The sequence below is a fragment of the Prosopis cineraria genome, unplaced genomic scaffold (genome assembly GCF_029017545.1).
Source record: "Prosopis cineraria cultivar Desert tree isolate PC_DT_omini unplaced genomic scaffold, ASM2901754v1 PC3, whole genome shotgun sequence".
Taxonomy (NCBI): Eukaryota; Viridiplantae; Streptophyta; class Magnoliopsida; order Fabales; family Fabaceae; genus Prosopis; species Prosopis cineraria.
In genome coordinates this window covers 41979179-42006765 of record NW_026555334.1, presented here as the reverse complement: position 1 = coordinate 42006765, position 27587 = coordinate 41979179, and the positions used below count along the sequence as shown (strand labels likewise).

The window sequence follows — 27587 nt, the reverse complement described above, 5'->3', positions numbered from 1 at the left end:
GAACGGTTATTGTCTTATTGACCGATCAACACCGTTTTGTGGTTGAAGATTTTACGTTTTTGTTTGCGATATTATATCGTGCGAAAGGCACCAGGCTTCATTAGAAACTACAGGACGTAATGCCCAAAACGTAGAACCTGCAATTTCCATAAAACCTGCAAACGGATCCAGCTGGTCTCTTATCCTCTGCTCAAACTCAAGACAGTCCTCACATCACCTTCTTTCGTGCTTTCCCAAATGAAGCAGTCATGAATGCTTCCCTGCTACCTCCTCCACTGCCACCCATCTTCTCTTCTTCTTCAGTCTCTAACCCGTGCCCTCTTCACTGCGTCTCTTCTCCTTTCACTCTCGCCGCCTCCAGACCCGCTCGCTCCTTTCTCGTTGGCGCGGCTGCCAACTACGCCGATCCATCAGACCTGTCTCCGATTTCCACCACTTCTGACCTGACTGTCGAAGCCCTAGATCAGAAACTGCTAACGCTCCTCCGCCAAAGGAAAACAGAAGAGGCCTGGATTGCCTATACCAATTCCACCCACCTCCCTAACCCCACCTGCCTCAGCCGCCTGGTTTCTCAATTATCCTTCCAAAATACGCGCTCGGGTCTCACGCGCGCCCAGTCTATAGTAACTCGGCTTCGTCATGAGCGTCAGCTCCACCGCTTGGATGCCAATTGCCTCGGCCTGCTTGCCGTGGCCGCTACTAAGGCCGGCTATACGTCCTACGCCACGTCAATCGTCAAGTCCATGCTTCGCTCTGGCTATCTTCCCCACGTGAAGGCCTGGAGCGCCGTCGTCAGTGATCTTGCTTCTTCCGGCGACGACGGTCCCCTGGAAGCTCTGAGGTTGTTCCAAGCGGTCACTCGGCGTGTCCGTAAATTCAATGACCTTCAAATAGTTTCAAACTCGCGGCCTGACACGGTTGCATTTAACGCCGCATTAAATGCTTGTGCGAACTTGGGTGATAGTGAGAAGTTCTTGCAGGTGTTTGATGAAATGCCCCAATATGGTGTTGAACCTGACGCCTTGAGTTACAACGTCATGATAAAGCTATGTTGTAGAACTGATAGAAAAGACCTGCTTGTGTTCGTGTTGGAGAGAATCTTAGAGGCAGGAATTCCTCTATGCATGACTACTTTGCATTCCCTAGTCGCAGCCTATGTTGGCTTTGGTGACTTGAAGACAGCAGAGAAGGTAATTCAGGCAATGAGGGAACAAAGAACGGATCTTTGCAAGATACTAAGGGAGTCCAATTCAGTTATTTTTGGCCAAAATGGTGAATCCGTTTTCAAGAAGTTGCTTCCAAATTTGAAAAACCAGGGTGACAGTGAGCCACCATTGCTGCCAAAAGTATATGCTCCCAATTCCAGAATTTACACCACTCTAATGAAAGGTTACATGCGGGCAGGTCGTGTGAGTGATACAGTGAGGATGCTTGAGGCAATGCGCCGTCAGGATGATCAAGCTAGTCATCCCGATCATGTATCATACACCACTGTGGTTTCAGCACTTGTGAAGGCAGGTTCAATGGACAGGGCTCGTCAAATCCTTGCTGAAATGATGAGAATTGGTGTGCCTCCAAATCTGATTACCTACAATATTCTGCTTAAGGGTTATTGCATGCAGCTGCAAATAGATCAGGCAAGGGAGCTGCTTAAAGAGATGGTTGGTGATGCAGGGATACAACCCGATGTGGTTTCCTACAATATTCTCATTGATGGGTGTATCTTAGTTGACGACAGTGCTGGGGCTCTTGCCTTCTTTAATGAGATGAGAGCAAAAGGAATAGCTCCCACAAAGGTTAGTTATACAACTTTGATGAAAGCTTTTGCCTTGTCAGGTCAACCAAAGCTGGCTCACAGGGTTTTTGATGAGATGCTCAATGATCCTCGGGTGAAGGCCGATATAATCGCCTGGAACATGTTGGTGGAAGGATATTGCAGGTTAGGGTTAATTGAAGAAGCAAAGAAAATAATTGAAAAGATGAAGGAGAGCGGATTGTATCCTGATGTGGCCACCTATGGCAGTCTTGCCAATGGAATTGCGTTAGCGAGAAGGCCAGGAGAGGCACTTCTACTTTGGAATGCAGTGAAGGAAAGGTGTAGGGTTGAGAAGGAAGGAGGCAAATCTGATTCATATATTGCACCGCCACTCAAACCAGATGAAGGGCTTTTGGATACTTTGGCTGATATCTGTGTGAGGGCGGCTTTCTTTAGGAAGGCACTGGAAATTGTGGCCTGCATGGAAGAACATGGGATTTCTCCCAACAAGACTAAGTTTACTAGAATCTATGTAGAAATGCATTCAAGAATGTTCACAAGTAAGCATGCTTCAAAGGCAAGACAGGACAGAAGGATAGAGAGGAAAAGAGCAGCTGAGGCTTTCAAGTTTTGGTTGGGATTGCCTAATTCTTATTATGGAAGTGAGTGGCGCTTAGAACCTATTGATGGGTATGATTCTGACTTGGTTTAGTGATTGAGTCACTAGCAACGCAGCGCGTCCAAAAAAAAAAAAATTGATGGTATATCCACTTGTGAAACTGAATACCAATGTTAGTATAGGAAAGTACGACACTGTTAAAAAATGTACTGACACTAGATACCATGTCAAGGCCCCTATAAAAGGGGTAAAAAAACATTTATATTACATACGTTAAACTATACATCTTTTACTATTTAACTTCTGTTAGATGTCCGTTTCATGATAAAAAATAATGCTGCAAGAAAGTGATCAACGTGCATGATTACATATTGTGCCTTCTGTTTATCTTTCTTAATGAAGGATCAGCGGCTGTATGTAACTACGTTAGTCTCAGTTTAAAGCACAACTTAATCACGAGTTCTTCGAGTCAAGCTCAGCCTTCTGTGCTGTACTCTTGTAACAGTTATTACATTCCATGGCGCATCCTCAGTTTTTCATACGCCTAACATACAGTATATGGGCTGGCCCAAAAAAAGCATTCTGTATATGGGGGGAACGGCCATCGCCTAACCTCAGTTTAGCCCTTTACCCTAGTTGATTGGCTTCGTGTACATGAGGAGGATAACACCTGCACAAGTCCAGGGAAGATGCCTGGCCGTCAGACTCGATAACACATCATGACATGATAAATAGCTAAATGCTCTGGCTTAGAATCTGTGATTAGTGGATTGTCAACGTAATATATCATCCATTCCCTACTTAAAGACTAGAACTGAGGTAACGTCATAAGCCCATCAATATTATGATGATGAGCTCCAATCTTAGCAGGTATTTGAGATGAATGCAGATTTGGGTTGAGGTTTTATATTCAAGTCGTATGTCGGCAGAATATCCTGCTACGCAGAAAAATTCACGACGGAAGAAAGCTAGAATGCCACCATACCTGGAATGTCTTGGGTCCCTTTTTGAGTAGATAACCAACGCTATTTAAATTATCGATGAAAGTGTCAATATCAGGCACTTGTAGGCCAATCCTATCCGCCAGACTATATATTTCCTGAAAATGTGACACACACACCTCTTTGACTGACAAAGTTACAAAAAAAAATAACCAGAAAAGTTTAAAAAAAAAAAAAAAAACTAATGCATACGGATATTGAAAAACAATCTTTCTGCTGGAATTCTGATTGTTTATTGAGGGCACTTAGGAAGCGTTTCGCCTCTTTCTGTTGACTCATTCCCCCACTTCGTCCAAAATCCACAAATCCATGCTCATCAACATATTTATCATACAGGGATTCCTTCATTATTTCAACTACATCCTGCAAACACGATGTTGTTATCTCAAAATATTGATGACAAAAATATTGCCCATGAAGAAACAATCGTCAATACACTTGTATTGGTAACCGGGACTCCTATATGATCATTAATTCCTATGAAGCTAGGGGAACAAAACGACTATTTACCGTTTAACTTGTTTCTCTTTCATCTCTTCAAGGTATTTTTACGTCGGCTATTGATTTGTGTAACCCCCAGAGTAGCATCTTAATTAAACAAGGACCGATACAACTAGATTATTCAGTTCAATACTTCAATCCCAAAAACCAGAACTAACCATGGCATCCTGGGCCGTTATTTCTTCTCTCAAGTCTAGCCGAGCTCGAGCTTCAGCCAGCCTCACTAGGCTTTCAAGTTGCCTTGCCGTTATCGGTGTACCGTCAGCTGAAGTATTATGATCTCTCAGTCTAAGGTAAAACTTTTGTAGGATTTCTGCTGCGGGTTTGGACATCCTGATTAAGCGGAAGAGACAAATCAATTAAATAAGATTCTGCTTGAGATGAAATTATAATTAAAATCTTATAAGCTGTCCAAGGGATAATTTCCGCTTGAATCAGAAGATAGAGTTGACCATCTGATCACCTAGGGAAGACAAAACTCCTCGCATAAGCAATGTATTTTCGAAGAAGTTGAGTAGGCAATGGAACAAAGTCACTATCTCTTTGTGGGTCAAGTCTCAACTTTGAAACTAAAGAACCAGATCTAACCCCTAAATCTATGCTTTCAGCATTCTGTGGCACCATAATTCTCGAATCAGAAGGTAAATCTGACCAAAAGCAACAGCCTCCGTCGGTAAATTTGGATAAATCAGTAAGTTGGATACTCTAGCAAGCACAAAAATTCATGATAGAGGGAGGAAAGAGGTAACCTCTACGTTGCTTTTTGACTGCTAGTTGTCCATTCCCAGCATGCAGCTGCAGGATACATTTGAACCATTCATCTTTGGAGCCAACAGAATGACGTAAAAACATAGAAACAGAGTTGCCATTGCCATCCGCCGCGGATGAGATATGAACGTTATGCAATTTTGCCCACCAGCAGCACCATTTAAAAGTGACAAGGAATGATTACTTACTGACATTATGTGCTCCGAGACTCGCTTGTCCAGAAGTTCATCAGGTTTATCCAGCAGTATGAAAACTAGATCAAATCGGGACAGCAGGGCGGCACTCATTTTCAAGTTTTCATTCACAGTTTTTGCACGGCTGCGATGGGAAGAAACATGTTAGCTGCTTTGATATAAAATTCACGTAACTCTTTGTAGAATTTATCAGCAGAAACAATTTCCTTGAGTACAGACTTGAGTTACGGGATAATAAAGTCATACGAATTCGTAGCAAGCTAAAGAATTCATTTATATATATTTATTTGAAATAGAGCAAAAGGCGAGGAATATTATCCATTTTTAACTAGTTTGTGACTTTTTTTGTGATAATCCAAGGCAGAATATCAAGGTAAGATCAGTCCACTGATAAAATAGTGGGATTAGATTAAAAAAAGAGAAAACAAAATACTTATAATGACCGCCGACTGGATTTGCTGCCGCTAACACAGAAGTTCGAGCTGATAAACTTGCGACCAGTCCTGCCTTTGCAATAGAGACACACTGTTGTTCCATGGCCTCCAGTAGAGCCTGTATGATTGCCATAAGTGAAGGCTTAAGTTCAAAATCGCAATTGGAGTTGAGTTACTTGAAACTGATCCTTTCACTGGGAAAAAATTACTAGAAATTGATCACCGGACTACCAGAAGACATACCTGATGTTCAGCTGACATTTTATCGAACTCATCAATACAACACAATCCACTATCAGCCAGCACTATAGCACCTATGAATAATATCATTCCAAAAGATGCGAAGTTAAGAAATATATTATTTTACAGAAACCACAGCAAAAACTGGTAGACCCAATTCGATGGAGAAGTGATGAGAGAAAGAAGAGGAAACGAAAGTCTTTTTGCACAACCAAATAAAAGAAAACAAAACAAGGGCAACAAAGTTAAAAAGAAGCTATTAGAAGTACGAGCACGCACACACACGCGCACGCGCACGCGCACGCGCACATTTATCTTGATTCTTTTTGTCCTGATTGTAAAGTGATAACATCACACATAGGAACTGTACAAATATAATCTTAATAAATAGCATGCATCTTCAGATACGGACAGCCTCAGATAGACAAGGGCATCATTTTGTCTATTTATCGTAAAAGCAACTCAGCTCTTGTCCAGCTAATGGTTTGATAACTTAGGTTCCTGAGTTATTGAGCCCACACTCGAAACAAGAGTTTATGTTGAAGCCATGACAACAATCATTCTTAATTGTTATTTTAAGTTTTATTTTTTGTTCGTCAAGCTAGGAAGCATGCATCATAATCACGCTACAAGCCAGACAAAAATACTTATTTACAGAAGCTCGTAGTCGTCAGATGTGGCCTACACTCAAACTAAAACACCAATTACAAAACAGCAGATATTATTTCTACTATAGAACATAGATAAGATCATAATTTCGATGAAGAAGTAAACAACTAAAGTTAAAATATAATATGACCCGAACCAATATCTCCACAGAAACAGCAATAAAGACAATAATAACAATAAATGAGAGGAAAATGCTGAGGTTTTGATATTAATAAATTGAGAGAAACAGAATCAGAGTTACAAGTCTTCCTCTGATTCTGGCCAAAACCCTATCTCCCCTGAATGATCACAAAAGTAACAACATTACAAGCTCAAACCTCACAAAAGGGTTCACTCCTTCTGGCATTCGAGAGGCCAGTCTCTCCTCTCCCTTCTCTTCCTCTTCCCCGGATATCCCCACAATACAAGCAAAAAGATAAAATATACCCACAGCATGGACAGCATGGCTTCCCCCCTAGCCCATACCTCCCAAAAGATCTTAGTTATGGTCAAAGATCCCACGCTACTGTTCCTTACGGCTAGAGACCGAAGGATAAACCTCTGGACCAGTTACCATTATTCTACTAGAGTCATTCTTCCCCTTTGACTTCCTTTGATAAGTCTTAGTAAAATAATGAGGGGCTCTATCAAAATATCACCAAGGTAAAATACTGAAAACAGTTCTATCAATCATGACCGACCACAAATAAACCTTAAGTTCTAGAATCAGTGAACTGAAGGAAGAGAAACGTATACCGGCCTCAAAAGCATAGTCACTCGTCGTAGGATCCTTTACTACAGCTACTGTGAGGCCGGCTTTTGTTGTTGCATTACCACAGACATAGATGCCTCGTGGAGAAACAGCGGCTGCTGCTTGCAGCAATTGGCTCTTGCCCAGTCCAGGATCACCTAGAAAATGAAATTAAATGGTACAAGCTAGTAATTTTATCTCCGTCACTTTCCATCATTTCACCTTAATTCGTTTAACTAGTTTAGAAAAAGTCGTCATAAAAAAACAATTCCACTTCCTCGTCAGATAAACAAGATTCCGATGTTTGAGTCCGTTTAAAAGGTAATGAAACGACACTAAGCATACCGACGATTATGACATGAATGTCGCCCCTTACAGGAACCTTATTCTGATCGATAGAATGTTTTCGTACTCCCCCAAATAATGCCAGCGTAATCCCAGCTGTCAAAATAGCAGCAAATTAGCATTACGTCACCATTCTATACGATTGATTTCAGAGCTCATGCTCGGAGAGCATCATTTATGTACCTGAGGAAGCAAATAATCAGAAGTTAGCAACATTATAACCAATGAATTTACAATTAAACAAATTGCATAAGTAGAGTACTTCCATCCAAAAGTATAACATTTTCAGCCATTGGATGTGCAACATAAGCATACCTTTAACAAGCTCATGCCCATAGATAGATGGGCATATAGATTGAAGGATTTGCCGAAATAAATCCGAGCCATGCTCCATTGAAAATTTCACAATAAACTCTAAATCCCTGGAAGAAAATGAAAACAAATCAAGCAGCTCAGCTGGTCTTGCTTTGGAATTAGTATCTTGCAAATCCTCATTTGCAGACTGTGACTTGGAATTTTGTATGGAAACAGCTTCGAGATACAAATAGTAAAATCCCTGGCTTCTGTTCTTCGATTTTCCTGCGTAAATACCATCAAGCTGCATTAGACGTGACTAAATCCAATGTCGAACATGAAAAAAAATAAAAGGAAAGAGATTTGTATTGGATGATTCGTCACATGAAGTTTTCCAAAACAATGGTTATCCTTGCTCACAAACTTGGTTGCTTTAATTTCAATATCCATGTAAAATGTTGATGCCTAATACAGAGTACCATGTGCAAAGGGAGAAAATTGCGTTTCATACCTCCTCCAATATCCATGTAAGTGTTAATTCCTCTTATAATTCCAGTAACAGTCAACACATCTCCAGGTATGCACATATCAACGAGATCTTGGATAAGCTCGCATTCCACTGTTCGAGGAACTCTTCCTTCTTCATGGTCTTCGGGTTTTAGGAGTTCTTGCAACCTGGTGCAGCATGAAATTCATACAGCAAAGCACAAAAACTCATATAAACGTTAAGGGTTTTAAGAACCTGAAACTCCCACAGGAAAGTATAAAAAGTTGAAGACGACTTGCACAAAAGAATAGAAGTTAGCGAGGAATTACAAGGCTTACCTTATTTTCTGAAAATCTATAGCTTGAGCTGTAGATCGTAATGGGTTAAACATTTTGCTCTTGCAGCCATTCAGATTGCAGATTGAGGGTGGTGAAAATTTTCCATCAGGAAATATACGCCTAATTCTTTGTTTGCACTTTCCGCATTCAAAACTCATTTCTGTCACGAGAGGCCTGACAGTGGTGGCCTTCACCACAGTACCACGCACTGAAACAAGTTTGTCTGTCAAGTCACCAAATGTTATACTATATCTTTTTTCTTGAGGCATAGGTAAGTTTAACCCTCGTACGTATGGAAAACAAAGTAACAAGCTACTACAAGGGGTATTATAATATACCAATATATGCTGCTTTCAAGTTTTTCAGAGCAATCATAGTTTCTGGACAGTTATGCAGTCGGATGTCTACTTTTGCACCATCCTCAAGTTGGTCACTCTCCCATTTGGTAATAAGAACCTGTTTCCAATTTTGAGCAAATTATGCCTTGGCCTACACATGATAGACAATGCAAGAACAGAAGAGACAGAAGCAAATGCCACCGTGCAATCCCCATACCTTATGAACTGCAGCGCTCATGCACAAGAGAGCGATTTTAGGCTTCTCCTCTAACATCTTATAAAATTCCTCAATATGACATATTTTTTGAAACTGCTGGAAGTCAAGTGACAATGCAAAGCTGCCGTGATGATTTTTTACCTGCCAACAGCATATTAAAAATCGTCCCCACGTTGACGCCTTATGAATATACAAGGGTGTTCAGAAAGCATGAGAAGGTGCAATTAACCATTTAAATCCAGAAGTGAACCAAAATTAGAGCGGGCAAAAAAGAACAAAGTTACCCGGTGCAGAATCAGAAACTCGAATATCTCTAGACTCTAGAGTCTTGGTTTCTATTTCAGGTTACAGCATAATATAAATAACAACGAAATTCGTGCAATTATAAATGGACCAAATGGTTAGACCTTGATTGCTCATAAAATGAGAGCAGCATAAGTGTTCGTTATGTACAAACCATTGTCTATAAGTTAATTACCGACGACTCTTGATAATCAATCGAAAAAACATTTGCAAAGTTATGGGGAAAAATCCATCAATATAAATTTCCAAAATATTTTAAGACCGGTAGGAGTAAAAAAATAAAATAAAATAAAGGATCGGAAGGTTCGACGACGCGGGAGTATTACCTGGGAAGTTAGGTTTTGGCCCGATGGAGAAGAGAAGAAAGAGACGAGAGCAGACGTAAGGTCGAGCCAGCTTTGCTCGACTGTGAAAAGCTGCTGAGGAAAATAAATGCCCACTACATCCACGAACCCACTTGGATCCAACGAGCCATATCCAGCTATGTGCCTCTCTAACGGAGTTCCGTACATCCCGATTCCCTCCGATACGTTGCCGCTCCCGCGGCTTCTTCTTTCCTCAGCTTTTGGCGGGAGTCTTTTCTTTTTCTTTTTAAATATCAAGAGCAAAGTATTAAAAATTGAATCGATCATTAAATCGATTCGAATTAAGGATTAATGATTTAATGAGAGTCAACTCACAGTCAGACTGATTTCAATTAAAATAATATAAAAAAATTTATATCCATAAAAATATTCATATTTAAATGTGAAGAAATGAAAATTTAAATAAAAAATATTAATTCTACTTAAATAACTTTGACAAAAATTTAATAAAAAGAGAAAACCTTATACATATAAATACCATCACAACTAAAATTCAATGAACTTAGTTAAATTCCAAATAAAAAAATTAAATAAGTTAATTTAAATAATATCTAATAGTAAAAGCAACTCTTTTCATGTGATGAAGATAGTATGTACTGATTTTTGGTAGAGAGTTAAGGGGAGGAAAGAGCAAAAGTAGAGTAGGTAAAGCAAGAGGGAGGGAGAGACTAGATCTAAGGTCTAAAAGTGTAGATAGAGATGAGCAAATGTGAAGCAGATATGAGCAATGATGGAGACAAGCTCCAGCTCTTAACACTAACACCAATAGAGATGGCGAGGTTTCAAAGAAGCAAGACTGATAACAAGAGATAGTGAATTGATGGCAATGATGAGGTTTCAAACAAAAACATTTTGAGAAGAAGAAAACTTCAACAACAAGAGGCTGAGATGAGAGGTTTTAGATTCAGGCATGAGTTTCTTTTTTTCTTTTTAAAGCCAACGATATCATTTTAGGGCTTTAGTAAACAAAAAATATAAATCAACTAACTCGTCCAGCCTATTGGGTCACAACCGAGTTACCTGGGGTTGGCTGAGTTGGTCTGAGCTAGCAATACTCCCAGTTTGGTCATAACTCATAACTCAGACCGATCAACTAGCTTGTTCAACGAGTTACTTTTGAATTGATCGGTCCGGTCCAATTTTCCATTCACTGATCAAGAGTAAAGAAATGTGACCAAAAATAAATAAATGAAAATGAATTGGATATTTTTTTTTTTTGAGCAAGACATACATCTAAATAGTATATAATTTATTGAACATTTTATATCAAATATATTAATGACAATTCACTTGTAGTGGGGAGTTGGTTAAAAAAAGTTATTAATGAATTAAATTGTATGAAATATTTTTTGAGTAAATTTTTATCTAATAACGATGTGACTATACTTGTTTCATTTTATTATTGATTTCAATTTTAAAATGCACCAAAAAAACCTAAAACCTTTGTTGGAAACTTTATCCATTACCCCCATTGCATTAGGTGGTGTATATATGCCATTTTATTCTTATTTTTTTTAATACACCAGAAAAAAATATAAGGGAAAATTAGTGAAAAGGATTTGGTTAGAATCAAAATTGGTCATAGAAACCAAAAGTACTTGAAGGACCAAGCTAAATCTTTTATTCATTTAACAATGTTATCATTTGATCAAAATGCCCTTGTCTTAAACAAAGAAATTTGAAAAAGAAAACCACCCTTTCTTCTTCCTTGCTTTGCACAATTCAAAGAAACGTAAGAGTTTAGAATGTCGTGCAACGATCGGTAATAAGGGATAGACTTAATGGAGTAGCAATAGCCATTTGAGGTGTAACATTCGGAAAAATTTAACCCTAAATTAGCTTAATAAATGAGGGTAATTAAATAAATTTATGTGATGTGTGATTATAGAGAGTTAACGAGCATTTTAGATTGTAACTTTAACACTAGGATTGGATTCAGAGTGAAATCAAACCACTCAAATGTTAAAAAGTGAGAAAAATAAAGAGAAATAACTTTATGCCACATGTTGCGATGTGCGCACAAAAAGACACAGCATATGGCCAGTCAAGACACGAAGAGCCCTCTCTGTATTACATGTTGCAGTACATGGGGCCCAGAGCCACAACTTATAGTACGGTTTCTGTAGAATTAAGATGCGAATCTGGTGCAAAAAATAGAGAAAAGAAAAGAGGGATTGGGAGAGACACAAAGAAGATGAAGAGAGCTCTTACAGGGCTTCAATTCCGAGAAGATTGTAAATGTTTCTAAGCCATCTAACCCTATGAGTAAGTCTTCTAAACTCTTCTTTTCTTTTTTCCAATAAATTTTTCTCCAATTTTAAGAGCTAAGGCTTGTGATAGAAGTAATTTTCGATCCATATAAGTTATAAGTCTGAATCCATTAACTCAAATGGAATTTAATAGAAGTTGTTTTGAGCATTTAAATATAAAAATTATGGGTTTTGACATTATTGGTTTGCAAGCCTCATGAATGTCTGAAAATGAGACATTAATATGGTTTTTAGATGGTTGGAAGCCATTAGTGACAATGTAAAAGTTTAATAAAGTTATATAATGTTAAAGAAAGTTAATACACCTAATGGATAAGCTTAAACGTGAGAAATAAGGGCATTGGATGTTTTAAAATGGAAAATGAGAGTTTAAAGTATATCTTGTAGCAATGTTAATTAAATTTAGACTTAATTAATTATATATTAATCATCTGGCCACCATTTTGGGCTTGAAAAGCAAGTTTGGAAGCGAGATATCAAGGAATAAACATTTGACCTCTCAAAATTTTGAGATAACTGAGTGAACCTTACTTTGGGTTTTGTTAATTGAATTTTTAATGTGAAAATGAGTCTACTTGCATGTATGATTGAATTTGTAAATGTGAAAGCATGTTATAAACTATATCTTAGTATATTAATTTTAATCCTACATAAATGAAAGTTGAATTTGAAATAAATTTTCAAACTATAAATGTACATTGAAATAAGAAATTTATTATGTGTGATATGTGATGTGATGGTGATGTAGTTGTATTAGTATGTGATTATGACATGTGAGGCTAAATGAGAATTTGAATTAGGTACAAAATTGAGAATGAAAGTGGATAATGTTGTGAAAATAATATTGATACTCAATTGGGTAGTGTATTATCATAAGCCCCATATATTAATGTTGAATTAATGAAATTATAAAATGAGTTAGCATTGTACATTGTATGATCAGTTGGCAAGAGTTTGCCTAAAAAAAATAGTAGATAAAATCCACACAGTACTTATGGTTGCCTTTTGGTGTATGAAGGCATAACATTTTCCACTATTTGTTGAGAGATTGTTTTATAATTTGTCAAGGGATTATAACCTAGCGAACTCCACCTGTTTATCAAGTAAATTAGCTTAAAATATATGACACCCTAAAGATTTGATAGTAGGGGAAATCATGGTCTAAGAGTGAGTTTTATGGTCTTTAGCCAAGTCACACCTCATAAATTAGTGAACTTAGGTAGTTTAATCACAAAGACAAAGCCTTGTTTGGTATTATAGCTCAGGATTTAAGTGGGAAGATATAAGGAGGATACAAGGTGGAATTAAGTTTGTGGCAAGTTATAATATTAAATATGTCATTGCCATATGGTTGTGCGTATTGTAGTAATATGGACGGAGTTGTGAATTAGGTCATTGCCACATGTTGATGAGTACAAGGGCAGTGTACCCTATGGTTTGAATTGTGAAATATGTATATGAACTTAATAGGTGAAAGTTTAACTTGTGTCATATATAAATACAAAATTTAAGAATTCAACTTCCTGTGCTTTTTTAAATCAATTGATATGTAACTACATAGAACAGGCATACTTTAGTTATTAAGTGACTAGACTCACCCTTCTCTTTTAATATTTTACAGGCTCTAGCTCTAGTGTAGAAAGGAACAAAGCTCTAGGTGTTTAGGAATCTAGAATTCCTATTATAAAACCTCTTATCTAGATTTTTTTTGTGTAATAAATAATATATTGCCAATTAGGATACATTTTATTTACACTTATACTATAATGTTGATTAATGAGGTTTGCGATGTATCTTGGGCTTTGAGATGTTGTATGTGAGATGCTAAAGTATTCAATAGGGCTAAAATATTAGTGTAAGTGAAAGTGCGAGGATTATGATTTGACCATAGTTGGGAATGTTGTTTATAAAATGTAAAGTCAAAACCTCCCCCTGCTATTTTTGATATAGTGATTAAGGGGTGAAAATTTATTATGATTAGAATCATGTGTGTGTGGTGTGCTGTACAAGTAGTCATGAGTTCGTTAAGTATGGTCTAGTTATTAGGAATGATATTTGGCACTTGTATGGAGTTTTATATACCTTTGAGTTGTGAAAATGATTGAAAATATGTTAGGATATCTAACTTCCTTATGTAACTTAGTTTAAAAGTAAAACTTGTGTCATTAATTAGTTTATGAAAACAACTTTCCAATGTCCATAGCCTAAAGCTTTATGTTTATCCTAATTTGTTGGGGCTTTTGCATATATATTCCATTTTATAGAACTAAATCCAATAAATAACCTAACATTTGTTATATTTTGCATTATAACCATTTTAATATTTAGTTGAGTTTTATATGATAAAACTACCTCTCTTTGCAAATAATATGACCTTCTTTTAAATACTTTTTTTGGATAAAAACCTTCTTTCAAATACTCAAAGATAGAAGAGAGTTTCATTTGACCTTTTTTTTTAAATGATGAGATTAAACATCTTATATCTACAAGATTAAACGGCATCGATAAGTTTTCACTCATATGATTTATCAATAATACATAATTGTATATCACTAATATACTATCGTAGATTAGAAACACAAAGAAATATAATAATTTTTTCAAAACAGATCAAGCACAGTTTGTAAAAAATTCTACACATCTTAACTTATCAAAGAGAATCAAATACTCAAACTAATAGATCTCATTTTCCATCATAAGAAATGACAAGATTAAACATTTTTATATTTACAAGATTAAATGGTGTTGATAAGTTTTTACTGATATGGTTTATCTAATATACTATTATAGATCGAAAACTAAAAAAAGGTCATCTGCCCAAAACATATCAAACGCAATCCGTAAAGATTTTTAAACATCTTAACTTATCATAGTGAATTAAATACCCCTATGTAATTAAAATTATGGGTTTACTTTCATCTTCACCTAAGGAAGTCTAGCAATGAGACTCATTTACAGGGGAAAAAAATTGAACTACTCATGTTGGGATGTCTCTTGCAGGAGAGTACACTTATCAAGACAACAAGAAAGCAATATGTGAATATCACCTAATTCCTTCACCTACCAAGAAATGGAAGGAATTATTTTGCAAGGGAGAGAGATGAAACGTTCTTACTCTACTAAGCACAATTAATGAATGAAACACATGGTAATCAAAAGATTAGCTCAAAGAGTGATTACCAAGGTTTAATTCAAAAGTAAGGGATCCCAAGTTTTCTAAATAGAAACGAGTTAAAATCGATCAAAATCTTTCATATCAGAGTAAAAATAAGTTTCAAAAGCATGAGATACCTCAAAAGAGCGAAGGAAGTAAAAAAACAATTGAAAAATAAAACATGTGCTGTGACACAGGGCAATGTGCTACAACTCGTGCATGCTGCGCCGTGGTGTGTTGCTCTCTGTGCCACGGGCCGCGGTGTGTTGCACAAAATTTTCACTGGTTCTACTGTCATTTGACAACAGAATTGGGGAAACTTCTGACTCGCCCTGATTCTCCGTCTGACATCCGAATAAAATGATCTAAGTGTTTACGGAAAGCTCTTTACCTGAACTAGCTAATGGCATAGGTTTCACTTTCAAAACAAGTCATACTACAAAGTTAGACACCCAAACACATTTTAACTACTTTTCAACACTTTTACATAAAATGGATGTCCAAAACTCTCAATAAGTGCCAAAAGCTTTTTCTAACACTTGAATCATGTCCAATGGATCTAGGAATATCAGTACAACACGTCACAAGCACTAAAATATTATTATAACAAAAATTCACTCCTCAACCTCATTTTACCAAAAATAGAGGGGGAGGTAATTTGTCATTGCATTTCACTCAAATCATTCAAAACATACTCAAATCTTTATTTTTACATTTGCACTAGTATTTTTACCCTATAAACATACACACATATATATATCAACATACATAAAGGCTAAGGACCCAAAATATAATTCTAACATTTTTAACAATTAAAATAGTGTAAGTGTGGTGATATACATCTTAAAATTGACAAGTCATATACTATTACACAATTAAATCTAAACTAGAGGCATATAGTAGGAACATGCTAATTTCTCACGTCTTTAGTCTTCTCCCTCTCAACACCAAAGCTAGAGCCTGAAAAATGTTAAAGGAAAGGGATGATTTAACCATTCAATAACCAAGGTTAAACTTATCCTATACAGTTATATATCAATTACAAATCAAATACATGCACAAGGAAATCAAGTATGTAAAACAAGTCCACATATATCACAATTTATCATTCTATAACTTTTTTAACTCTCATAACTAGATGCATTGTCACCATATTCTCAGATATGTGACATGATCCATACTCATATGACTTGCCACCACTTAAGATGTGTGACACACATCATGTAGTTACTATTAACCTCTAGAAGTTCATGTTATTTCATCACATTTTCCTTAAATTCTAGTCCATTTTGGTTTAATTGTATATGTTTTTATTGCCCAATTTAGGAAAATGTGCATTTTGTTTTGGGCTTGTGTTCTTGGCTTTAATTTGATATTTTTAGCCTAATTTCATGTTATTTTGATTGAAGTTTTGATTAGAAGCATTTCTGGAGCTTTGTGGATGTTTTTGGAAGGCTTTTGGATGAAGAAATCAAGAGCAAAATGAATAATTTTCGTTAGCTGTAAAAACAGTGTAAAACTGCCAAAGTCGTCCCAAAGTCGTGACTTTCGTTCGCGACTTTCGCTGCTGTCAGAAAAACGCTGCGTTTCATTTATCAAAAATTGGTTGGCTAGGTACATATAAGCTGAGAGCTCGACCCAGAACGCATTCTTCAGACTTTTAGACACCTTTGGAGCTTGGTTGTACTAGGGTTTGGGCATTGGAAGAGTTGGGATCAAGAGATTGAAGCTTTGAAGACATTTGGAACTCATTTTCTTCGGTTTTTCTATTCCTCTTCCCTTTCCTCTCTTGTAATCTGAAATGGGTCCACTTATTTTGTATATTTGTAGCTTGTGGATGATTATGAGTAGCTAAACCCTTTGTTCTAGGATTATTTAGAACCCTTGTATGGATTAACACCATATTTCTCCTCTCTTTTTGTGATTAATGATATATATGTGTTTATTTTACTCTTTCCTTAATGCTTCTACTTGATTGGCCACCATTTAGATGTTGGGTTCACTTAATTGATGCTTGAGAGGGCTAGGTTGAGTGTAGAACTTGGGTAAAATTGTGTAAGAACTTGATATTTGCATGTTGAATGGATGGTTTTGCTAGTAAGATAGAGATATACTTGCTAGCCTTGCATAGCCACATTAGGGTTGGTGTTTAAAATTGAGTTTTATTAATTGTAACAAGAGATTGGGCAATTAATTTAACTAAACACTTGTTCATGACTTGAGAGAGCTCGTCTAAGTATTTTTAGAACCCTAGGTTAGCACTTATTTTCATTAAAAGCATTTATGAGAGGAGGTAATTTTGGTGTTATGAAATGCAAGGGGGATAAATAATCCTAGGTCCTAAATTGTGTTGGAAGTTTGTGAATCACTCACTTTTCTTTATTTTCTAGTATTAGCTTTATAAGCAAAATTATTTTCACCTAACTTTGTGTAGCTCAACTTGATCAAATTTGCTTAGTCTTTTGCTTGATCATTGTTTTTGAATAAATCCTCGAGGGAACGATACTCTACTCATTTTATATTACTTGCTACAACCCGTGCACTTGCGGTGAGCAACAAGTTTTTGGCGCCGTTGTCAGGGATTTGCTTTTGAAAATATTTTGATCAACCTTAGACTAGTAATATTAGATTTCGCTTGAGCTTTGTAGATATTAGTTCTAGATTTTTATTTTTTTCTTTGTTCAGTGCTTTTGTTTTAGTTTGATACTTCTTGGGTTGTTTCTTCTTCAGGTACCCATTTGGCATATGCAAGTCATAGGCCCAGAAGGATTGGAAGTGATACTTGAAGGATTGACAATCTTTGAAGAAACCGAGTCTCTTAATTCTGAAAGAACTCCTGAATCAGGAAACATGGCAGAAGACCAGTATGACACCGCCTCAGTCAATGACTTTGCTAACCGGAATCTGAGGGGTACTCAATCTTGTATTCGAATGCCGGAGTTTCAAGCACATACTTTTGAGATCAAGCTCGCCATGATCACAATGCTTCAAATAAATGGTGTGTTTCATGGTTTATTCAATGAAGATGCTAACAAGCACTTGATGTCTTTTGTGGAAGTATGTGATTCTTTCAGACAAAATGGGGTGCCTAAAGATGTCTTGTGCTTGCGATTATTTCCAATTTCTCTACAAGACAAGGCTAAAGAATGGTTCAACAATCTTCCCGAAGGTTCTATTGGTTCATGGGAGGATCTTGAGAACAAGTTTAGAGCTCGATTCTTCTCTGATGATAAAACAGTGGAAGCAAGAGATGAATTTCTTAGCTTTAAGCAATATCCAGAGGAACATCTCTATGCAGCTTGGGAGAGATACAAGATGTTGATGAAGAAATGCCCTAATCATGGAATGGACAAATGGGTAGTGATTCAGATTTTCTGTAATCGTCTGAATCTATCTTCGAAGGCTATGGTTGATTCTATCATAAATGGGGGATATCGGAATGTGCCTGTCAATGAAGTTTTTCGCCTCTTAGACCAATTGTCTGCGAATAACACTCAAAACACGGATAGAAGGAATACATCAATGGTGACTAGTGCTAAAGATGATTCCTCTTCCCAGATTGTATCCATCTTGAATGCAATGAACAAGCGTTTTGATGTGTTGGAATCTCAAATGCAAAGGGGAAATTCTCATAATGTGCATGCTGTCCAAGCCATTCCAATTGTGTGCAATCAATGCAATGATATGCACATGCCCGATCAATGTCCTCTTTATATGACCACTGAGTCTGTCAACTATATGGGCGAGTTTCAAAACCCTCACAACAACCCTTACTCTCAAACATACAACTCAGGATGGAGGAATCATCCTAATTTTTCATGGAGTCAAGGGAATTCTTCAAATCAACCTTCATCCTCTAATGTCGAGCCACTTCACCCTCCGGGTTTTCAAGCTCCACCAAAGTCAATGCCGGTTAAAGAAGAGGAGTCTAGAATGGAAAAGATGCTAGCACAAATCTTGAGTAATCAAGAGTCTGCAAGAGTTGAAACTAAGGCAACTCTTACTCTTCATGATACCGCAATCAAGAACCTCGAAGTGCAAATGGGGCAATTAGCTTCACAAATGAATGCTATGTCAAGAAGTAATCTCCCTAGTGACACCATTCCAAATCCTAAAAGGATGGTAAGGAGGAGTGTAAAGCCATCACTTTGAGAAGTGGGATGCAATTACCCGAAGTTCTTATGCCAAGTGCAAGTGGTGTGAGTAGTGGTGCTACTAAGGTGATTATTGATAATGAAGTGATTAATGAAGAAATTATGGTTGAAGAGTGTGATAACTCGAAGAATGACCAAGAAGAGAAAAAGATTGAAGATCAAGCCAAAAGGTTGGTGATGAGAAAAAGCAACTAGAGGCCAAGCCAAAATATATGCCTCCACCACCTTTTCCTCAAAGGCTTAGGAAGCAACAAGAAGATGGCCAATTCAAAAAGTTTCTTGATATGTTCAAGCAATTGCATATCAACATTCCTTTTGTGGAAGCTTTGGAGCAAATGCCCAAATATGCTAAATTCATGAAAGATGTGCTCTCTAAAAAGAGAAGGTTCAATGAGTTTGAGACGGTTGCTCTAACAAAGAGTTGTACGGATATCATTAAGCAACTACCTCAAAAGTTGAAGGATCCCGGTAGCTTCTCAATTCCGTGTCATATTGGGAATAAATTTTTGGGTAAGGCATTATGTGATCTTGGAGCTAGTATCAATCTTATGCCTCTCTCTATTTTCAATAAATTGGAGTTGGGTGAAGCTAGACCAACAACCGTGACTTTGCAATTAGCGGATAGAAGCTTGGCTTATCCACGTGGTGTTATTGAAGATGTTCTTGTAAAAGTGGATAAATTCATTTTTCCGGTTGATTTCATTGTCCTTGATTGTGAGGTGGATCGTGATATTCCTATTATCTTAGGAAGACCATTCTTGGCAACTGCTAGAACCTTGATTGATGTTGAAAAAGGTGAGCTTACTATGAGGGTGGATGATGAGCAAGTCACTTTTAACATGCACAAGTTGATGAAATCTCCCAAAGATCTTGAGCAATGCTTCTTTGTTGATATGCTTGATCAAGTTGCACAAGAAGAATTCAATAAGGCAATTCCTAATGATTTTTTAGAAGCCTTGTTACTAGGAGCTCAATTAAAGACTCAAGATGGAGAAGAGTGTATGGCTATCATGAATGCATCACCGGTTTATCCTAGAAACCGTGTCCAATTTGAATCTCTAGACTTATCTTCTCTTGGTAGACCATCTTTGAAATCCTCTATTGAAGAGCCACCATATCTTGAGTTGAAGACATTACCTTCTCATCTTCGGTATGTCTATTTAGAAGCCAACAACACTTTGCCAGTGATTATTGCTGCGGACTTGAATGAACAACAAGAAGAGCAACTTGTGGAAGTCTTGAAAGCTCACAAGAGAGCTATTGGGTGGACTATTGCCGACATAAAGGGTATTAGCCCTTCAATTTGCATGCATAAGATTTTTCTTGAAGACAATCATAAAACTTCTGTGGAACATCAAAGAAGGTTGAATCCTATCATGAAGGAAGTTGTGAAAAAGGAGATCTTAAAATGGCTTGAGGCGGGCATTGTCTATCCTATTTCTGATAGCTCTTGGGTGAGCCCAGTTCAATGCGTTCCAAAAAAAGGAGGCATGACTGTAGTGGCTAACACCCACAATGAGCTAATTCCTACTCGCACTGTCACTGGGTGGAGAGTATGCATGGATTACCGGAAGCTAAATGCGGCCACTAGGAAAGATCACTTTCCTCTTCCCTTTATCGACCAAATGCTTGACAAATTAGCTGGAAGGGAATTCTTTTGCTTCCTTGATGGGTATTCAGGCTATAACCAAATTGCCATAGCTCCAGAGGATCAAGAAAAAACGACATTTACTTGTCCTTATGGAACTTTTGCTTTCAAGCGCATGCCTTTTGGGTTATACAATGCACCGGCCACTTTTCAAAGGTGTATGATGGCAATTTTCTCTGATATGATTGAGCAAACTATGGAAGTCTTCATGGATGACTTCACGGTTTTTGGGGATTCATATGAGGAATGTTTGATCAACTTGGCCAATGTGTTGAAAAGATGTGAAGAGACCAACTTGGTCTTGAATTGGAAAAATGCCACTTCATGGTTAAGGAGGGCATAGTTCTTGGCCATAGAGTCTCCAAAAATGGCTTGGAGGTAGATAGAGCCAAAATTTCGGTGATTGAGCAACTTTCTCCACCTACTAATGTTAAGGGTGTGAGGAGTTTTCTTGGTCATGCGGGATTTTATCGCCGCTTCATTAAAGACTTCTCCAAAATAGTCAAGCCTCTTTGCACTCTTCTTGAGAAAGATGCTGAATTTAAATTTGATGATTCATGCTTGAAAGCATTTGAAGAGTTGAAGAAAAGACTTGTGTCTGCGCCTATCATGATGGCTCCTGATTGGAGTTTGCCTTTCATTGTGATGTATGATGCTAGTGACTTTGCTGTGGGTGCTATGCTTGGCCAAAAGAAAGAAAAAGTACTTCACCCAATTTACTATGCTAGCAGAACACTTGATGATGCTCAAGAAAACTACACCACAACTGAAAAAGAGCTTCTTGCAGTGGTGTTTGCTTTTACCAAGTTTAGATCGTATCTTGTGGGTACTAAGGTGACAGTTTACACTGACCATTCAGCTTTGAAGTACCTATTCAGCAAGAAGGAGTCTAAAGCAAGGTTAATTCGATGGGTACTACTTCTACAAGAATTTGACTTGGAGATTATTGATAGGAAGGGTACTGAGAATCAAGTGACGGACATCTTTCTAGGTTGAGTACTGATACTCAACTTAAATGTAATGTTGTTATTGATGAAGCTTTTCCTGATGAGCAACTCTTTAAGGTTGACAATATTCAAACACCGTGGTATGCGGACATTGTCAACTATCTTGTTTGTGGCATCTTGCCCTTTGATTTGAAGTTTCATTAAAAGAAGAAGTTTCTCCATGATGCTAAGTTGTATTTTTGGGAAGAACCCTATCTGTTTCGCCAATGTGCTGATCAAATGATCAGAAAGTGTGTTCCTGAGTGTGAGCAACAAGAAATTCTAAGATGTTGCCATTCTTCTGACTATGGAGGCCACTTCGGGGGTGACAAGACAGCATCTAAAATCTTGCAAAGTGGTTTCTATTGGCCCTCTTTATTCAAGGATGCATATGACTTGTTTTAAAGTGTGATAGGTGCCAAAGGATGGGTAATATCTCTAGAAGGAATGAAATGCCACTCAACAACATGCTTGAAGTAGAAATGTTTGACGTGTGGGGCATAGACTTCATGGGACCATTTCCCATGTCTTTCAACAATCAATATATCCTTGTGGCTGTAGACTATGTCTCAAAATGGGTCGAAGCGGCGGCATTTCCCACTAATGATGCTAAAGTGGTGCTCAAGTTCTTGAAGAAGCATATTTTCACCCGTTTTGGAGCACCAAGAGCCATTGTGAGTGATGGTGGTACTCATTTTTGCAACAACCAATTTCAATCTCTCTTGAAGAAATATGGTGTCAAGCACAAGGTTGCACTTGCTTACCATCCTCAAACTAACGGGCAAGCTGAAATCTCTAATCAGGAAATCAAGAAGATACTTGAGAAGACGGTAGGAGTGGCAAGAAAAGATTAGTCCACCAAACTTGATGATGCATTGTGGGCTTATCGAACGGCTTACAAAACTCCTATCGGCATGTCTCCATACCGGTTAGTTTTTGGGAAAGCATGTCATCTACCCGTAGAGCTAGAACATGGTGCTTATTGGCTGTCCAAAAGCTCAACTTTGATTTTAAAGCCGTGGGTGAAAAGAGACTTCTCCAACTAAATGAACTTGATGAATTTCGGTTAAATGCCTATGAGAATGCTAGGCAATACAAGGAAAAGACAAAGAGATGGCATGACAAGAAAATTTTATGCAAAGCATTTGAGCCAGGCCAAAAAGTACTCTTGTATAACTCTAGATTGAGATTATTTCCTGGCAAACTCAAGTCTAGATGGTCGGGACCGTTCAATGTGGTCTAAGCATTCCCTCATGGTGCTATTGAGCTAGAGAGCAATGAAGGAGAAAGATTTAAAGTCAATGGACAACGAGTGAAGCATTACTGGGGTGGTGAGGTAGACCGTGAAGCAATTACCTTACCCTTATCTGATGCCTCTTGAAGGAGAGAAGAGTCAGGCTGAATGACTATAAAACAAGCGCTACTTGGGAGGCAACCCAAGCTCTAAACCTTATCTTTTGATTTTTCTTTTGTAGTTTAGTTGTTTTGGTGAAGTTATGTGTGATCTTGTCTCTTTTGTAGGTTAACAAGAAGATATGAGGAAGTATAAGCCTTTGGAGAAGCAAGAAATGTGCCTAAAGAACAAAAGAGCACAAAAGGAAGGAAAATTTCAGGGAAGTCAAGCTATTTAAGTTGTTTTTATGCTTATAAACTTGTCTTGGTAATCATTTTGAGCTTATTGAAGTAAATGCAATTTTTTGTGGTTTGATTCTCATGAAAAATGATTCTTTTTGGGGGTTGATTGCATTTAAATTGAAGGAAATTGTGTATGGTTGATGAATGATGGTTAGAGATTGATTTTGGAGTAAATTGAGTGCTTGGAAGAGGTTTTAAGGGGTGAATAAATCAGATTTTTGAAAACAGAGTGCTGCAGAATTTTACTGTCAAGAAAGTTCTGACACAAGTCATGACTTTGAGCTCACGACTTTGAGATTCCAGAGAAGGTCAAAGTCGTGACTTTCATTTCAGTCTTAAATCCAAAGTCACGACTTTCATATCCTCTGGACCTGTTTTGAAAAAAAAAAAATTTTCTTCTTCTTATCCTTCCAATTCTGCAGCTCTCTTATGAAAAAAAAAACATATTCTCCCTCTCTTTTCCATTCCAGTATCTGTAGCTGTTTTTTTTTAAAAAAAATTGGGTTCAATATTTGAAAAGAATAAAAAAATAAAAAAAAACCCTCAGCTTTCCTTAATGTTGCTCACTCGCCCGAAACTGCCTCTCATCTCCCTCTACCGCCCTCTGTACTGTGATTCAAATCACCATCGTTCTCCTACTCCTCCACCAGCAGAAGCTCCGGCATCTCGTTTCTATTTTCCAACTTCGTTCTCCATACCACCGTCTGCGTCTTCCACTTCCTCTTCGCCATTCGCCCAAGATTTCACCACTGTAGCTCGCCTTCACTGTTCACTGTAACTCCATAGTCGTTGCCGCTGTCTCTGCACCGAGATCCTCAGCTTCATTCTCAAGTGGTGGAGCTACAAGTGCTCTCTCTCCCCTTAATGAGCTTCAATCTTAGCTCTTCCCGGGTCATTGCTGTCAACTGTTTTCGTCCAGACGCTTAGAAGCATTTATCATTAACCATTCGCTTAAGCTTTTGCTGTCACGCTGTTAGTATCTGATCTGTGATGCCTCCATAACTTATCTCCACAGTGCCATTACTAGATCCACAAGTTGAAATCTCAAGCCATTTAGCTACAGGTGATCCTCATCATCCTTCTCCCTTATCTCTTCATTCTTATCATCATCTCCCCTTACTTTTGCTAAAAATGATGAGCTCCAGCTATCTCCTTCTCTGTCGCTTTTCATTTCATCATTTGCTCAGAGTAGCATTTTATTTGAAGTTGGTTTAGTCTCAGTCATTTCCTTTCTCCATCGAGCTGTTTCAAGACTCAAGAACCTTGAATTTCATCATTGCCCAGCTGCTGTAATGTGCATTTTGCTGTAAAAAAAAACTCATTTCATTTCTGAGTATTGCTTTGATTTATGCTTCTGCTGGATTTGAAATTGCTCACGTATTCCTTGTTGTAGAACTGACTTGTCATGTTCTTAACTAACTATCATGAATTTGTTATTTCTCTGGGCTCTGAGGTACATTTTCTTGTCAAATTTTATGCGTTTATTGAAAATATTTGGTTTGCTTACAATATGGATGGAAGTTTCATATCTTAGCTAGCTTCGAATGATTGCAAAGATAGGCACTGACTAATATTGTGCATGCATAATGGATATATTTGTGATGAGTTCCTAATGCTGACTGTGACAATTCTCTACTATGAATTAAACTCTCATTTGTAATGTGCTGTCTGTCCTTAAGGCTAAGCAATCAGCTATTGTGGGATTTTGCTCATCAATGGTTGAGCTTTGCTTGCAGTTTATTTTCAATATTCTGATGTTCTGGCTGGCTATTTGAGAATTAAGGACTTGTATATATGAAAATTTTGTTGATGCTCTCTTTGGTAACACATTTTGCTAAAATATTTGTTTTCTTGCCTCTAGGTAGCTTGAGGTTTTGACAATGGGATCTAGAAAGTTGCTGTGGGATTAATTTTTAATTTCAACAATTATGCAAATTGCTGATTGCATTGTTTGATTAGGAAAATATGTTGGTTTAAATGACACCTTGATTTTGTCACTGTATATTTGTCCTTAGGGATAAGAATGGATAATGTTGGCATATTTGTACAAGTTGAATTTGGTAAGCATGAATGAGCTATATTTCTTTAGTTGAATACTCTCATTATGAAACTTGAGCTTATGATAATGACTTGGGCTCAACACTCACTGTCATGCTTCTTGATTCTGGACTTAGCTTTACTCTTCATGTTTTAAATCCTTAGTTCAAATCTGTTATGTGGAAGCTAGACCTTGTTTAAACATGTTATGTAAAGTGCCATTTTGTGCTAGCTTCATTCAATCATGTTTGCTTTAAGTTTGAACCTTTGTTCTTCCTTATACTGGCTGTTGCTCATTTGGTATTTCATTGAGTACTTTCTTGCAGGCCATGGGTAAGAAAAGTGTCCCTCTTTCTAAAAAAGCCAAGGTCATTGAGGTTGGTGAAAGTTCTAAGGGATCGGGATGGGATAAAACTCGATTTGCCACTGCTACGATTCAAGACTATTTTGAGCAAAATTTGAAGGAGAGAAAAATAGTTCAAGAAAGACCTTTCCCTTTGAGATGGTCTGAGCAATTCTACAATGATTTGCATGATGTGTATCATGCCACTAGCCTTATCCGTGAACAGAGCCATACCTCTCAGCCGCTTGTGGAAGCTTACTATGTCTACGCTGCTTGCAAGGATACCTTGCGATGTAAGGTACGGGGCAAATGGGTAGAGATCACTGAGGACACATTTCAAAGGTGTACAACCTTTCTCCCATAGAAGAGTGCCAATATACTGTCTACAAGAATGATAGAACTCAATTACCATTTGATGATGTAGTCCGAGTGCTATGCCTTCCTGACAAAAATATTTGGCAACATGACACCCATGGCAATCCCAAGAGTATTCTACGCTGTAATCTGAACAGGACAACTCGTATTTGGTGGCACTTCTTGGCATCTAATGTGATCCCAGTGACCCATATGAGCGATGTGACTGTTGATCAAGCTGCCTTGTTATATACCTTGATGATGAGGCAACCTGTTGACTTTCCAAAAATCATGTTTGAGTATATGCGAAAGTTGCCTAGAAGCAGATATCGCAAGCAGCCATTTGGGTTCCCACACTTGATTACTCAAGTATACTTAGAGAAGAAGGTTCCTACTTATCCAAAGGATCTCATGCTCCCTCCTTTGCCCAAGTTCAATTATAGAGAAATTCGATGTGCTGAGGGACCAAGAGGAAATCAAGCTGCGGATGGTAGGAGGCATATTGATCCACCTCATGTTGAGCCTACACTGAGCAACCTCATAGCACTCATCCAGAACATGCATGAGGGCCTCCAGCGCCAGCTGGATCGGATTGACTTCAGGCTCCACCACATTAAGCTATTCTTGCACCAGAGATTTCAAATGGAGTTGCCCGAGGAAGAAGAGGCGGCCAATACTGATGTTGGCCAAGACTCGGACACTCACGCTGACTAGCTTCACCCTTCCTTACTTTACTACCTTTTATTTCTGTTTTTAATTCTAATTAGCTGTTGATTAGTTCTTTTTGGGTAAATATGGTTAGCCATAATCTTCTGTTATCTTTTGTGCAGGGCTAACTTTGATCTTTTTGTAGCTAATATGTGATACCTTGACTAATCTCTTGCAACTAATTACTCTATGATAACTTGTGTACATGCTGGTGTAGTTAGTTGTATTTTTAGATTGCCTGTGGATATATCTCAATTATACTATTACAGGTTTCTAGATTTTTGTGCCTCTCATGCACCTTCTTTTTGGTTGTTAAGTTGCATGAGAAAGAGCCCTCATTTTACCCTTTTGACAGTGCGGGCACTGTTCAATTTAAGTTTGGGGGTGAGGGTATTATTTTGGTTGATTTGACATGAACTTCAATTTTGAAACTTAGCTATTTATTGTTCCTCTCTTTTAAAATTTGAGCTAGATTGAGAAATTATTTGTTGAATAGAATGTGTGATCCAATGATAGAATGTTGCTTAAACTGTATGTTTTATAGGAAGTTGTGATAAATATTTTGGCATGCTTGATTTGCAGGGTTAAGGCTTGCTTTCTAATAATTTTGTTTTGCACTTTTGAACCAGACAATGATTTGAATGCCTCTATTAGGAAATTATGTGGCAAGTTTATGTGCATTTTCTCTCTCAATTGAGA

At 37.6% G+C, this 27587-nt stretch overlaps 2 protein-coding genes, 1 non-coding gene and 1 pseudogene across 4 annotated transcripts; 2 read left to right on the top strand and 2 right to left on the bottom strand.

Moving 5' to 3' along the window:
- The first annotated feature begins 41 nt into the window (after positions 1-41).
- Positions 42-2658, top strand: LOC129305902 (pentatricopeptide repeat-containing protein At3g09650, chloroplastic). Its single transcript, XM_054946098.1, has one exon. It carries the CDS (start codon positions 249-251, stop codon positions 2466-2468), a length of 2220 nt encoding a protein of 739 aa, XP_054802073.1. The 5' UTR covers positions 42-248; the 3' UTR covers positions 2469-2658.
- On the bottom strand, positions 2453-9784 carry LOC129305901 (probable DNA helicase MCM8). Of its 2 annotated transcripts, none has more exons than XM_054946096.1 (17): positions 9561-9784; positions 8932-9072; positions 8715-8832; positions 8377-8599; positions 8063-8226; positions 7573-7836; positions 7258-7353; positions 6918-7070; positions 5517-5587; positions 5273-5391; positions 4834-4963; positions 4627-4672; positions 4341-4524; positions 4036-4210; positions 3569-3739; positions 3361-3474; positions 2453-3045 (listed from the first exon to the last, which is right to left on the bottom strand). In XM_054946096.1, the coding sequence occupies exons 1-17, from the start codon at positions 9744-9746 to the stop codon at positions 2995-2997; spliced, it is 2406 nt and encodes an 801-aa protein (XP_054802071.1). In that variant the 5' UTR covers positions 9747-9784; the 3' UTR covers positions 2453-2994. The 2 variants fall into 2 exon arrangements, with proteins under 2 accessions (XP_054802071.1, XP_054802072.1); XM_054946097.1 differs by having other exon boundaries at positions 8377-8584.
- Positions 9785-17768: 7984 nt separating this feature from the next.
- On the top strand, positions 17769-26894 carry LOC129305623 (uncharacterized; annotated as a pseudogene).
- Positions 18265-18370, bottom strand: LOC129307563 (small nucleolar RNA R71). The gene has a single exon (XR_008592451.1). It is a non-coding gene; the product is annotated as a small nucleolar RNA R71 (small nucleolar RNA).
- Positions 26895-27587: the final 693 nt, after the last annotated feature.

What these genes read in the sequence shown, in the direction of transcription:
- LOC129305902 (XM_054946098.1), top strand. Translation starts at nt 249, where the DNA reads ATGAATGCTTCCCTGCTACCTCCTCCACTGCCACCCATCTTCTCTTCT.
- LOC129305901 (XM_054946096.1), bottom strand. Translation starts at nt 9,746, where the DNA reads ATGTACGGAACTCCGTTAGAGAGGCACATAGCTGGATATGGCTCGTTG. An exon ending in TTACATGGATATTGGAGGAG is followed by an intron (nt 7,837 to 8,062) that starts GTATGAAACGCA and finishes GTATTTACGCAG; the next exon opens with GAAAATCGAAGAACAGAAGC. An exon ending in TGACTATGCTTTTGAGGCCG is followed by an intron (nt 5,588 to 6,917) that starts GTATACGTTTCT and finishes TATTATTCATAG; the next exon opens with GTGCTATAGTGCTGGCTGAT.